Raw genomic sequence first — 12,148 nt, 5'->3', positions numbered from 1 at the left:
CAATATTAGTAATACAACCTACCATTGTTTCTCTGCTATTGATTGCTGATCCTGTACACTTGGCTATTACTTTATCAATGCACTTCTTATGAATGGCAGCGTTACATTCTGCAACAGCAAGGGTGTCATGGTGTTAATAAAGAAATTCCTTAAGAAAAGATTAAGTAAATAATGACAATAAGAAAACAAAATAAAGTTTCTTACGTCTGCATTGATAGCCTTGTTTATTCAGACCCCTGAAATGAACAGAGCAGTGGTTAATCCTGAGTTGTCTGAAAGCCTCAGTAGAAGAAAGCAGAGCAATAATTATCAAAGAAGGAGAACAAAACTGCTTTGCTTTTTATTACTCTTTGTAGAGATTATTTAATTTCATTATCCTCATTTAATCTGATGGTGGAGTGATTCTCTATCGTTCTCAAAGTCTTTCAGCACCCTGAATTTCAGGATATCCAAACAGAAAACTGGACCAACGAGAAATGCTTGTGCATTTTGCCAAACCCAAAAATATTTGTAAAAAATAAATTAAAAAGTGAGGGGAATTTTTCACAGTTGGAATTACAACTGCAAACCACATCCTTAAAGTAATGCAATAATTCTACACGTAAAATGCCAAGGGTCTTGCAGGGGGAGCACAGATATGAAACAGGGAATCATGGAATTTTTTAGGCTTGAAAAGACCTCAAAAATCATCCATAAAAGACATTTAAAATCCTCCAGCCCAACCATTAACCCAGATCTCACCCATGTTGCCCCAATGTTGCCCATTTCCATGTCCAACACTAAGCCACGTTCCCGAGTGCCACAGTGACACCAGAAAGGGTTCCTGGGGTTCAAAGGAGCAGAAGCCCAGATCCTTTTGCATTTACCAGACAAACTCGTGGCACACAGAGCAGAAGGTGGGCTGTGGAAAGAAGGTGGCTGTGAACTCGTGGCACTTGACGTTGTGGATTTTGGCCTGTTTGATGGCTCCCCTGCGCTGGTGCAAGGAGAAGAAGCTTTCAGTCTCGCAGTCAGCCAGGTCCTTGGCATCTGGGAGGACAGGAAAGGTATTTGAGTGTACCCTGTCCTGATCAGGTGCCTTCAGAAAATGCAAATTGCCCAAGTACTATGTGACTGAAGCTGACGATTCACTGATGGTAATGAAAACAGAAAGAAATACCATTTTATTAAACCCACAAAAGTCTTGTTTGGATGGTTTTTATCCACCATTCCTACACTAAAATGACTTTAGGCTGGGGACACTGAGCTCTCTTGACTATTCCTAACACTGCTCTTGAAACCTAGAACAAAAATTTCCCAAGGAGAAGTAATTTAATCATAAAACTCTATATGGCTGAAGAAACATGCCCTAAAAAGGATGAAATTCCATAAAAATTAATAATTACTGATATATGGACACAAACTTACATGTGTATATGTATATATATATAAAATATATATATATATATATAAATATTTATGAGTATTTAACAGAATCCCTTCTGTATGCATATACATGTGTCATTAAGCAGATATTTATGTTCCAGGATATTCTTGTTATTTTTCCATGCCAACACTTGCTTTGCTGTTTGCTGTGCCCTTGTTGTAATTCATAGTTATTTAAACTTTTTGGAACAGCAAACAAACCAATTCTGACTTCACGTGCACTTCTACATTTGCTTCTGCCTACAAATCTCAAATTCACACAGAAAATCAATTTCTGCTTAGTTCCACTCCTGCACTGCACAGTGAGTCACTCAGGTAACCTGTAGGAACTGGCTCCCTGCGTGATCTGATGCTGATCTTGATATTTGTTGTAGAAGCACAGCTTGCATTTTCTATGCTTTGACCTCCCTAACCCCTTTTAACACACAAACATCAGTCCAATCTATATTAAAGGTAGGGATGGTTAAGAGAATATCAGCATGGCCATGGCTGCTTTCAGTGCTTCTCTGTTTCTATGAATGGAAGAGCCTTCCAGATATCTGCACCTCACAGCTTCACCCTGCACCTGAGGGTATGACAATTCTGGCAACAAAGATGGGAGAATAAGACCAAGCATTTGAATTAAACCCATCTCCTTCAACAGAGCAGAATGCAGCCCTTACTACAAGAAATTTTCCCTAATAGCCAACCTGAGGCTGTTCCCTGAGGCTGTTCCCTCTGCTCCTGTCCCTGTTCCCTGGCTGTGCCCTCCTGGCAGGGACTTGTGCAGAGCCACAAGGGCCCCCTGAGCCTCCTTTGCTCCAGGCTCAGCCCCTGCCCAGCTCCCTCAGCCCCTCCTGGTTCTCCAGACCCTTCCCAGCTCCCTCAGCCCCTCCTGGTTCTCCAGACCCTTCCCAGCTCCCTCAGCCCCTCCTGGTTCTCCAGACCCTTCCCCAGCTCCATTCCCTTCTCTGGACATGCTCCAGCCCCTCCATGAATTTCCTGCAGTACACAAAGCAGAATTATTTCAGAGGGAGCTGCCTCCTTATGTATCTGTTCTGTCTTGTTCAGCATAATGGGAATATCTGCCATTTAATGGTAAACCAGCCAAAACAATCTGCCTTGCAAATCACAGAAGAATAGTAACCACACAATAAAAATCCCTTTTCTGGAGTTTTTGTTTCAAGCAGTTAATGTTTGTTGTTATGGATCAGTCAGTAATAACATAGGCAATGCTTTTAGTGAAGACACCATGTCTGCCCCACAGCCCAGAAATCACAGCCATAAATTAAAAAACAGAATCACTTGCCACTGATTTCCAGGAAGTATCTTGCATTCATCAGCATTCGCCCTTGAGGCTTCAGTTCTAGCTGGTTGAGATAAGTGAAAAACAAGGAAAAAAGTCCATTAAACAGTCACTCAGAGAAGGAAAAATCTTTTCAGATGACTTGCAAGCGATCTCCTTTTCCCAGTGGGAACTGATGAATAGCAATGAATGCTAATTTTCAGGTTTCTCATACCCATGTGAGGCAACAAGCAGGGTAGGAGCAGCTACAGAGAGAGGAGGGTTGATCACATCATATCAAACACTCAGAGCAGCATGATAGGAGAGATGAGTGTGATTAAAGCACAGAAGATGTGGGCAGCTTTTTAGACACCAAATTAGGACCACCACTTTCTACAGAAAAAACTTTTTCCCAATGGATCCTGCAAGGGGAAAGTGGGAGCAGTTCAAAAAACCCAGCCAGCTTCAGACAGGTGATGCTGAAATCTTTTAGGCACTCAGTTCTGTAAGTCTAACTTTACAGTCAACCTGAGGGATGCTACAAGCTCATTATTGTGGTGCCATGGTCCAGTTGAGGTGTTGGGGCTGGGTTGGACGAAATGATCCTGAAGGTCCCTTCCAACCCAGTCATTCTGTGTGATTCAGGCATTTTTGGGGCCTCCCCCTTGGACTTGGCAATTCCCACTTACCCTACTCATAATCCATAAGTGCCTTTGGAAATCTGAATCCACTGGATTCATATAAGCTGGATACTGCATTTTAAAGATTTCTGCCAGGATCTTTCTTGCTTGGACTAACAGGGAACACAACCTTGCATTCAGCATTCCTGTGAAGACTGTTCAAATTTACACCACCATAACTTCAGTGATTTTTAAGGAGTTGCTCTGACATAACTCTGAACTCAGGCAGCTGTGAAACAGCTACTTGATATCAGATAAAATTTTTAAAGCTGTTTCCCCAGAGAACATAAAATAACTCATGTTCAGCCAGTCATACTAACACTTATTCCCAGTGGGTTTCCTCACAAAGACTAATACATGGGCACAGCTCACCTGAAGCAGGATCCTCACTAGCACAGGGCAGGTTTCAATTAAAATAAAAGTGCCAAGCTCTTCTCTTCTGACAAGCCTCTCCCTCAAGTCATGCCCAAGTAGTCTCCAAACATTATTCCAGCCAGTCTCCCTGTGCTGCTGGTGACACCACAGCCTGGCATGGACACAAGGACACTTCCCCTTACCCTGCAGCAGATCCCCAGCACATCCTGCAGGAGGAGAGAGTGATGCTCACCCATATCTCTGTCTTCCCATTGCTCTTCTTGCACCTCTCTGCCAGCACCTTCAGCTCCACTGTGGTCTCTGAGACCATTTCAGCACTTTTGTCCTTGACCACGATGTGCATGACCCGGCCATTGTTGATGTGGGCATCAAAAGTGCTGTTCCAGGGTGGGTACATGGTGGGCTTCTTCTGCACGTACACTTGGCCATTCTCTGTTGAGAGGAGAACACAAATTGATCCAGTGAGGGCTGCTCATGAGATCAAATACAGACATTTACCCTAAAAATGTAATTTCCACCCATGACCCCATCAGTTCTGTTGAGGAGATCTCTAATGCTGACCCCAACACCATAAACACCCTCTTCTAATCAGGTGAATCCCATCCCACCTTGTTTATCACCTGTCCCAAAGCACTGCAAAATGAGACAGGTTTGCTTCAAACCCACCAAAATCTGGGTGTACTTTGGGATTAATGTCCAGCCCAGTGGCCAACTAAGGGATGTTAAAACATGAACTGTCATGCAGATCTGTAACTATCCCAAAGGGATGTAGAGTTTTCAATGAAACAAGCTTTCCCTAATTCTTTAATTCCTTTTCTTTCACAGCATCTTAATATGGTGATGGGTAAAAAAATGGATATCTCTGAGGTTTGCAGAGGTTTCTAACTGGGTCTCTGAAAAAAATCTCAGCCAGATTTATTTATCTCACAGAGCCAGTTTTACTTCATACAGCCCTGTAAAAGTCTTGGATGCTTACACAAGGTAAATTCTATATCACAGTGCAACCCATCAAATGCTGAAGCTGAAGGAATAAGAGAAAAAGAGCAGCAGACCTGTGACCCCTATCTAAAGGCCCTGCTGCTATTTCCAATAATCCCAGATGGAAAAGAATATGCAGCTGGAAGGAAACACATGCTGGAAAAAAAATTTCCCTAAATGAGAGGACTAATTCATAAAAAATCTGAGACAAAAATGAGACATAAACTTTCCAGCACCCCGGAAAACAGGAATCTCAGTAAAGGACCATCATTTCTCTGCTGCATCAGTGGAAAAGCCACAGATGTGAAACACAGCACTTGCAAAACAAGTGATTTCATTTGTGTTGCACTCCAGGACACCAGGCTTAAATAAACAAGCCCTGGAATGTGAATGAACTGCCCAACATACGGGATCAGACAGCCACCCCTGGTGCGTCCCGCTGACGGCTGTGGAATTCTGCCAGGGATTAATCCAACCCCAGGCTCCTGAAAAATGAAATTGCAACTGTCTTTCCCGGGGAGCAGCTTCCACTGCGGCTGGGAGATCTTTTCCTGGGGGCTTTGCTGAGTTCAAACATGGAGCAGGAGCTTTCATGAAGCAAATGTCACCAAGGCAGGTGGCAAAATGGCACCCAGCCAGGTGGCTTGTGAAGGCAGAAGCCACTTTTAAAGGGCAGACTCTTTTTATATCTCAGAGGCACACATAATTTCTGAAATATTTTGTCATCAGTTATAAATTGCTGTAACACCTCCAACTGTATGGAGGTGTGTTTTTTTTTTTTTCTTTCAGATTGCATTATAATGTGACAGGGTTTCTTTTACAAAATAAGCAAGTGCAAAAATGTAAAAGGCTGCCCAAGATCTATCCACAACTCCTGAAATTGTTCACTGTGGTCTTGCTGTGACATCCCTGTGTCCACAGAGGATGTTCAACACTCCCAGATCCCTGGGGACCAATAACCTTTTCCTTATGGCTGGTTGACAAGGGGCAGCCTTTGGCATGAACCCAAAGTCAAACTGGTTTCGGAAACACATTTATCATCTACCACTGTTGTGTTTGTAAAAACCCAGCCAACCAACCAAACAAACAAAAACAAAACCAAAAATCCCCACAATTTGCCAGTGCTAAACCTAGAACCACAGAATGGTTTAGGTTGGAAGGGACCTTAAAACCCATCCAGTTCCATCCCCCTGCCATGGGCAGGAACAACTTCCACTACACCAGGTTCTTCCTTAGCCTTGAACATGTAGGCATGTCCTGCCCTGCTCAGCAATCATTTCTGCCCTAAAAATCTTCTTCATGGCCAAGTGTCAGTGCACAAGGCCAGGATGATTTCCATCTCTCACCAGCTGTGCAGCTGGCCCACTCCTACTCCTTGGTCAAGCCAAAATTTTAGCCAAAATTTGTATATCAGTGATATATATATATACATTTTAATATTTTTAATTTTTTTTTTCATCCAATTACAACTGAGTAGCAATTGCTTTGTCAAACCAGGGAGCTGGAGAGCAAATTATGACCAAAAGAAAAATGATCATGAAGCAGGGATAAGGCACAGTTTAGTGGTGGAACTAGAAGTGTTGGATTCACAGCTGCACTTGACGTTATTGGAGGTCTTTCCCAATCTTAATGATTCCATGATTCTACCTCAAATATATTTAGTTAATGGAGACCTTTTGCCTTCTTGAAGCCTGTTAGAGCACGACAGCTCCTTGGGATGGTGACGGAGAGCATTCCTGGGATTGGGAGTCAGGCTCATCTCCCCGCACGTCAGACCGAGACCTCTGAGTGCTCTGTGTGGTCAGGGGGAGTTTTTCCAGGGTGTGATTCACCCCACTCCTCATGGATGTGCTCCTCAGGCTGGGATTGCTCACACAGCAGAACCTGGGAATTACAGGGTGGATGGATTCTGTGGTGGCCTCACTTTCCTCAGACCCCTTAAAGTAAAGTTGTCCATCCACACATTTAAACATCCTCCAGCAGATTAACACCTCCCACAGGTGCTTCAGCCCACCCTAGGAGGGGAGGGTGAGGTGGATCAGCCCCAGGAGGTTCTGTCCCACCATGCTCTGAGCCATCACCAGATGAAATTTCATCCCAGCAAACAGAAATCTCCCAATATCAAAAAGTCACTTTCCTACACTCAGCCCTTACTAATGGAGAAAAGTTCCCTCAAACACAATTTTTTTTGTTGGTGGAGGATTTTTTATAATAATAATTAAAATAATTATAATTATTACACTAATAACTAAAATAATTACTATAGTGATTATTGACTCTGAGGAGCACAAAAATTATATCCCTTAGAAAACACTTTTGTGTTTGTTGGATACCAGAAAACACTTTCAGCTCTGTGTCAGACAAATAAATATAGGTCTGTTCTGACCAAATTGATTTTATTCACTTTTAAACTGACACAGATTTCAATTTGAGTTATGGCTTTCAAGAGTCTCATTAAAGCAAACAGCCAAGCTCTGCACAGAGCTAAAACAGAATGCATTTTCTGATAAAAGTAAGATTTTAGGAATATCTTGTCATGCAGTATTTTCTTTCCTTTTGAATTTACTATTCACCACATCTTCCATTATTATTTGAAGTATCATTTAAGGCAAGACAAAGTTCAATGTGATAAATGCTGACTCTTAAACAAAAAAAGAACCCCAGTGAAATACTGAAATGTTTTAAAATTCTAATTTTTTTAAACCACTTTAACATCCTCTGGGGATTACAGACACGGGGATTCTCAATAAATAGGGATTTCTGAGTGGATTTTATTTTTCAAAGAATCACAGCAGTCAAATTAGAAATTTATCAAATATTTCCTAACACTGAAGGTCTTGCTCTTCATGATCCTTCGAAAGCACAACTGGAGAACTTTTCATCCTTTCACTGGAATTATTTTCATGCATAAGACATAGAATAAATGTTTTCTGAAGGAGGACTCATCAGTGTTGCTCAACCAGGATAAATGTGTAACAATCCATAGATCCAGACACAGCAAACAGCTTCTTGGGAGGTTTCATTTTTAAACTTTTTACACAGCGCAGCAATTACACAGATAAATTAACTATTTCTGCAGAGACTGGGCTGTTTGATTAGCTTTTTTTTTTTTTTTAATTATGGAAGTGGCTGTGTCAGTCAGTTTCCCCCCAAAAAGTGATTAACAAAGATAGCTCTGCCAGAATATTTTAGCGCACTCAGATTTCACCTGTCTGGAGTCCCACCAACAAACCAACAACTGGTCATAGAAGAGTGAAACCAAATACAGCTCAGCTCATCTGCTCTGTCACATGCTGGGGCTTGTAATGCAGCTGATAATATCCTCAAATTGGAGATACAGATTTGTCTGGCACCATCTTAAAATCAGATTGCCTTGCAGACCACCCCAAACCCAAACCTGCGCTGTGCTGGGACACACAAAGGACTTCACAAATCTTTACAAAGTGGGGTTGGAAATGGATGATCTCTGAGGTCTCTTCCAAGCCAACCTATTTTATGGCTCATTCCAGTTACCCACACACAGGAAATGACCCAGAAAAGCACAGACATGAATTACAGAAGCCCCCAAGCCCTCCCCACTCACCTGACTCCACGGCTTCTTTGACCATCACGGCGCAGTAGGGGTTAATCACCTCCCCCTGGGATGGCAGGTAAGGGCCACTGTCATAGTTGGACAAACCAATCCTCAGGAAGGGAGACATGACAAGTCCTGTGCCAAACAAGAGACAGGCAACTCTTGGGACAGAGTCTAAACTTCCCCTGGGTTTGAGCAGCCCCTTATCTCCGTCGGGCAGCGGCCGCTAGTTATCCATCCAGCTGGAGCCTCTCTGACTTCCCTCCACAGACTGAGCCAGCACTGCTGGACGTGCCCAAGGTACTGGAACTCAGCTCTTGGCTTAACCACGGAGCTGAACTCATCACAGGGCTGGGAAAAACCCACAGGAGCAGCCCTGAGCACTGCTGACTCCGCGCCGGCCGCCGGGAACGAGGATGACAATGCACAGGAGTCACAGATCAGAGCTTGCTTGGCCTGGGGTGAACCTCTGCTGTAATGGATGTTGAGTCACATCAAGAACCCGAATGCTATGGGTGTAGAGAGGGGTTTGGGAATACTGTTGGAAGCCTGCAAGCTGAATGTGAAACTGTGAAATAACTGTGCACTATTTATATACAGCATGGGAAGGAGCTCAGGCATTCCTGGGTGCTGAACCACATTCACAAGTGAAGCTATAAAGAGAAAGTTCAGCTCATATGTACCACACTGTATAGACAGTGAAACAAAATATCCCGCCAGAAAAAATGGCACCTCAGGGTTTATTTTAAGCAGCTGAAAACAGAAACAAATACAATCAAGGTGCCAGGAAACACTGCAAAACCTCTAGGTTGAAACACTACAAAACTTTTGGGTTGAAAAACTACAAAACTTCCTCTGCAAGGTCTTCCAAAGCCTTCAGAGAGAAGATTTAGTAAAACCAGAAATTACTAACTGCTGTAGCTAGTGCCCATCATTTTACCATCTGGGCCCAAAAATGGGATTTACCACCCAACTTTTGTCTCATCATCTGAGCCTGTCATTCCTGGCTTCTCCTCCAGTAAATGTGGAGCAAGAGGCACTTTGAACTTAGCTGCAGATGTCTGTCTTGGACCACCAGAGTTAAAAGCCATCAGTGCTATCACCAGCTGCTATCTGTCAAATATATTGACAAGGACACATTGTTCAAGCACAACAGCAAAAGGATGAACGACTTGTGGTGTGGGATGCAGCCAAGTCTCTTCTGCATTTTACACATTAAAAATATCTTTGTGAAGGGAAGCTTCTCTAGCCAAACTTGGAAGAAGTTCCAGGTTTTTTGCTGGGACTAGCATTTTCTTACCTGCAAATGGTATTTTTCTGACAGACGAGTTCAGTCTCTGAGAGGGGCTTCTCTTTTCATCACTGTTGTGGACAACATGGGCAGGTTTTTTCAGCTGAAGGAATACCTGCTCCTCTGGCCAGGCTGCCTTCAAAACCTGCCTCTCTGTTCAAGGACACAGGAGGCAAGACCATCAAGGAGAGAGGAGAACTTGAGGAACCAAGATGCAGCCCTTTGCTTGAGTGCCCTCTCTCTTCCCCAGCAGTATGGAGCGATGAGTTTCCATCAGCCCCTCGTACAAAAGTCTGGGGCTGCTACCAAACCCAGAACAACTTTACGGCAGCACATGGCCAGGTTTCAGGGTGTTATTCCACTTGTATCCTGGATCTGATGGGATCTTCTCCTTCCTCCTGTTTTATAAAACAAAGACAAACTGCTGCAGTTATTGCTGGGGCTGGAACACCAAATCTTCAGGCTGAGCACTCACAAGCACTGAGCACTCACATTCCAACGTTTCCCGACACAGATGGCTCATGAAGCCAACTGTCCCTGTTCTCTGACAAAGACTTTGCCTTCCCAGAAGGTTTCCCTAAATTTACTGCTCTACATCAGGCCAATTTATACAATAAACAGCATCTCGTTCCCATTTGAGCTCCTGGCTGAGTTAGCCAACAACCAGGCTGAGTTTTCAGGAAAACAGCAAAAAAGTCACAAACTCTCTTGGATAGTGCACTGAAAAGAGAAGAAAACCATCAGGTGTCTGGGGCAGAGAAAGGGAAAAATGTCCTGTGACTCATGTCTGTTGTGTATCTCCAGAAATGCAGAGACCACGGATCTCTGCACGTGGCATTGCCCTCAACCAGGAAAACATCAGAGCTTCTGCAAAGTCCCAAAAGCTGGGAAAGGCAAAGCGCCAGGTGGGGCTGGATGCAGGCAATCAGGACAATCCTGTTCTCCTCTGGATGAGGGCAGCATCTCTGAAGGAGGTTTCACATTAGCCAAGTGCCTGATGAAGCTGCTTTGGAGAGCCACTTGCATTTATACAGATCCTCAAGCACAGCTAGACCTGTGGCACTGCAGAGAAGTGCAGTGAGTGGTTTGAGAGCGCTCCATGGCAAGAAAAGGCTAAAAGTTCTGCCTCAACTGTCAGAAGCAGAGAAACCTGATCAAACTAAGAAAGGAAAAAAAAAATCTCTTCAGTGGAAATATAGATGTACACATATAATATGTATAATATATTATATATATTATATATAATATATATAATATATATATAATATGTATAATACATATAATATGTATAATATATATTTAATATATATTAAATATAAATATATTATTAAATAAGAAATATAATTTTTTCCCCCTCTATGTGTGATGCAGACATGTATTACTACTTAGACATTTCCTTTGTTTCAAAAAGCAAGAAGCCTATGAAGTCTAAAGACAAAAGGAAAAACAAATCAAAGGGTGTCTGGCAGCAGAGGTGAAATCCAAGCAGCTGCATATTCTGTAGCATCAGTGTGGAAAGCTAAAGATGGGCAAAGACTAAAATCAACAGCGAAAACATCCTCATTGAACCTCTGTGTGTGAACAGAAATGTCCTTTCTTACCATATTCCACCAATTCTGCTCACTGCTGGGCAAGAGAAAATTATGATCTTCTTCCAAATCCCTAATTCCTACACCTCTGGCTTTAGGAACCTCTTGTTCCACAAGCAGGAGCAGGAGGAAGTGCTAGGGGTTAAGCATTCCCTTACCACGACTTTCCAAATTCCCCTTTAAAAGCTCAGAGTGGCAGTCAGGATTATTATTCAGTGTGTTGGGCATCTAAGAACATGAGTGCTGCTAAAAGAATCCAAAGATCTTTTGATGGCTCCTCAGCAGTAGAATGTGGTGACACTGTTGATTCAGGTACTAAAGAAATAAAATTAGGACTAAATGTTTCAGCTGCAATTAATCACACTTCAATTAAATCAATGTATTCACAACACAGGTAGAACTGTGAAAGCCTCTTGTCCTGCTAAATACTCCAATCACTGCTCCAAAAATCACAGCTTGGATATGCTACTGCTCAGATCTGTGGATCAGCTCCCTGAGCAGTGGCATTTAAAACTTTCCTTCATCTTAAATGCTGAATGTTCCCTCCCTCCCCTCCAGTGCAACTCTTCATTTTGGCTCTCTGCAATCAAGCACCTCTTGATCAGGTATCCCAGAGATGTGGTGGAATCTTCACTCCTGAAATATTCAAAATCCATCTGGGCATGATCCAGGGCAGCACCTGGTGTCCCTGCTTGGGCATGAAGAAGTCACTTCAAAGCTCAAGCAGGGGGACAAGAGGAGGACAAGAAGGAGGACAAGAAGGGGACAAGAAGACATCATTTCAAAGGTCAAGTGACCTCTTGAGTTTTGAAGCCCAAGAGGTTCTGTGGAGACACAGGGGGATAGATCTCACCAAGACCCAGATGTCTGCAACATCTGCATCCCCGTGTCAGGCAGTCCCTTGGGCTCCTGAGTGAGGAACACAGGGAAATTGGCACCCTCAGCTCCTGAATTGGAACCACCAATGTGAGA

General features: G+C 43.1%; 1 protein-coding gene across 1 annotated transcript in view; it reads right to left on the bottom strand.

The window, feature by feature from the left end:
• The window catches only part of PRKCQ (protein kinase C theta), a 38,225-nt gene extending 28,372 nt beyond the window's left edge, over window positions 1-9,853 (bottom strand). Inside the window, exons 1-7 of the mRNA XM_054292410.1 lie at window positions 9,597-9,853; window positions 8,306-8,431; window positions 3,977-4,176; window positions 2,714-2,774; window positions 867-1,029; window positions 205-236; window positions 23-108 (exon numbers count right to left, since the gene is read on the bottom strand). Coding sequence (XP_054148385.1) covers window positions 23-108; window positions 205-236; window positions 867-1,029; window positions 2,714-2,774; window positions 3,977-4,176; window positions 8,306-8,423 — 660 coding nt within the window. The 5' untranslated portion in view covers window positions 8,424-8,431; window positions 9,597-9,853. The remainder of the gene's footprint in view (window positions 1-22; window positions 109-204; window positions 237-866; window positions 1,030-2,713; window positions 2,775-3,976; window positions 4,177-8,305; window positions 8,432-9,596) is intronic.
• Between the last annotated feature and the right edge of the window lie 2,295 nt (window positions 9,854-12,148).

This window comes from Melozone crissalis, unplaced genomic scaffold (genome assembly GCF_028551555.1).
Source record: "Melozone crissalis strain CALT ecotype California unplaced genomic scaffold, PUWL_Pcris_2 ptg000110l_1, whole genome shotgun sequence".
NCBI classification, from domain to species: Eukaryota; Metazoa; Chordata; class Aves; order Passeriformes; family Passerellidae; genus Melozone; species Melozone crissalis.
Note: the sequence above shows the minus strand (reverse complement) of the source record. Positions and strands in the feature narration are given on the sequence as shown.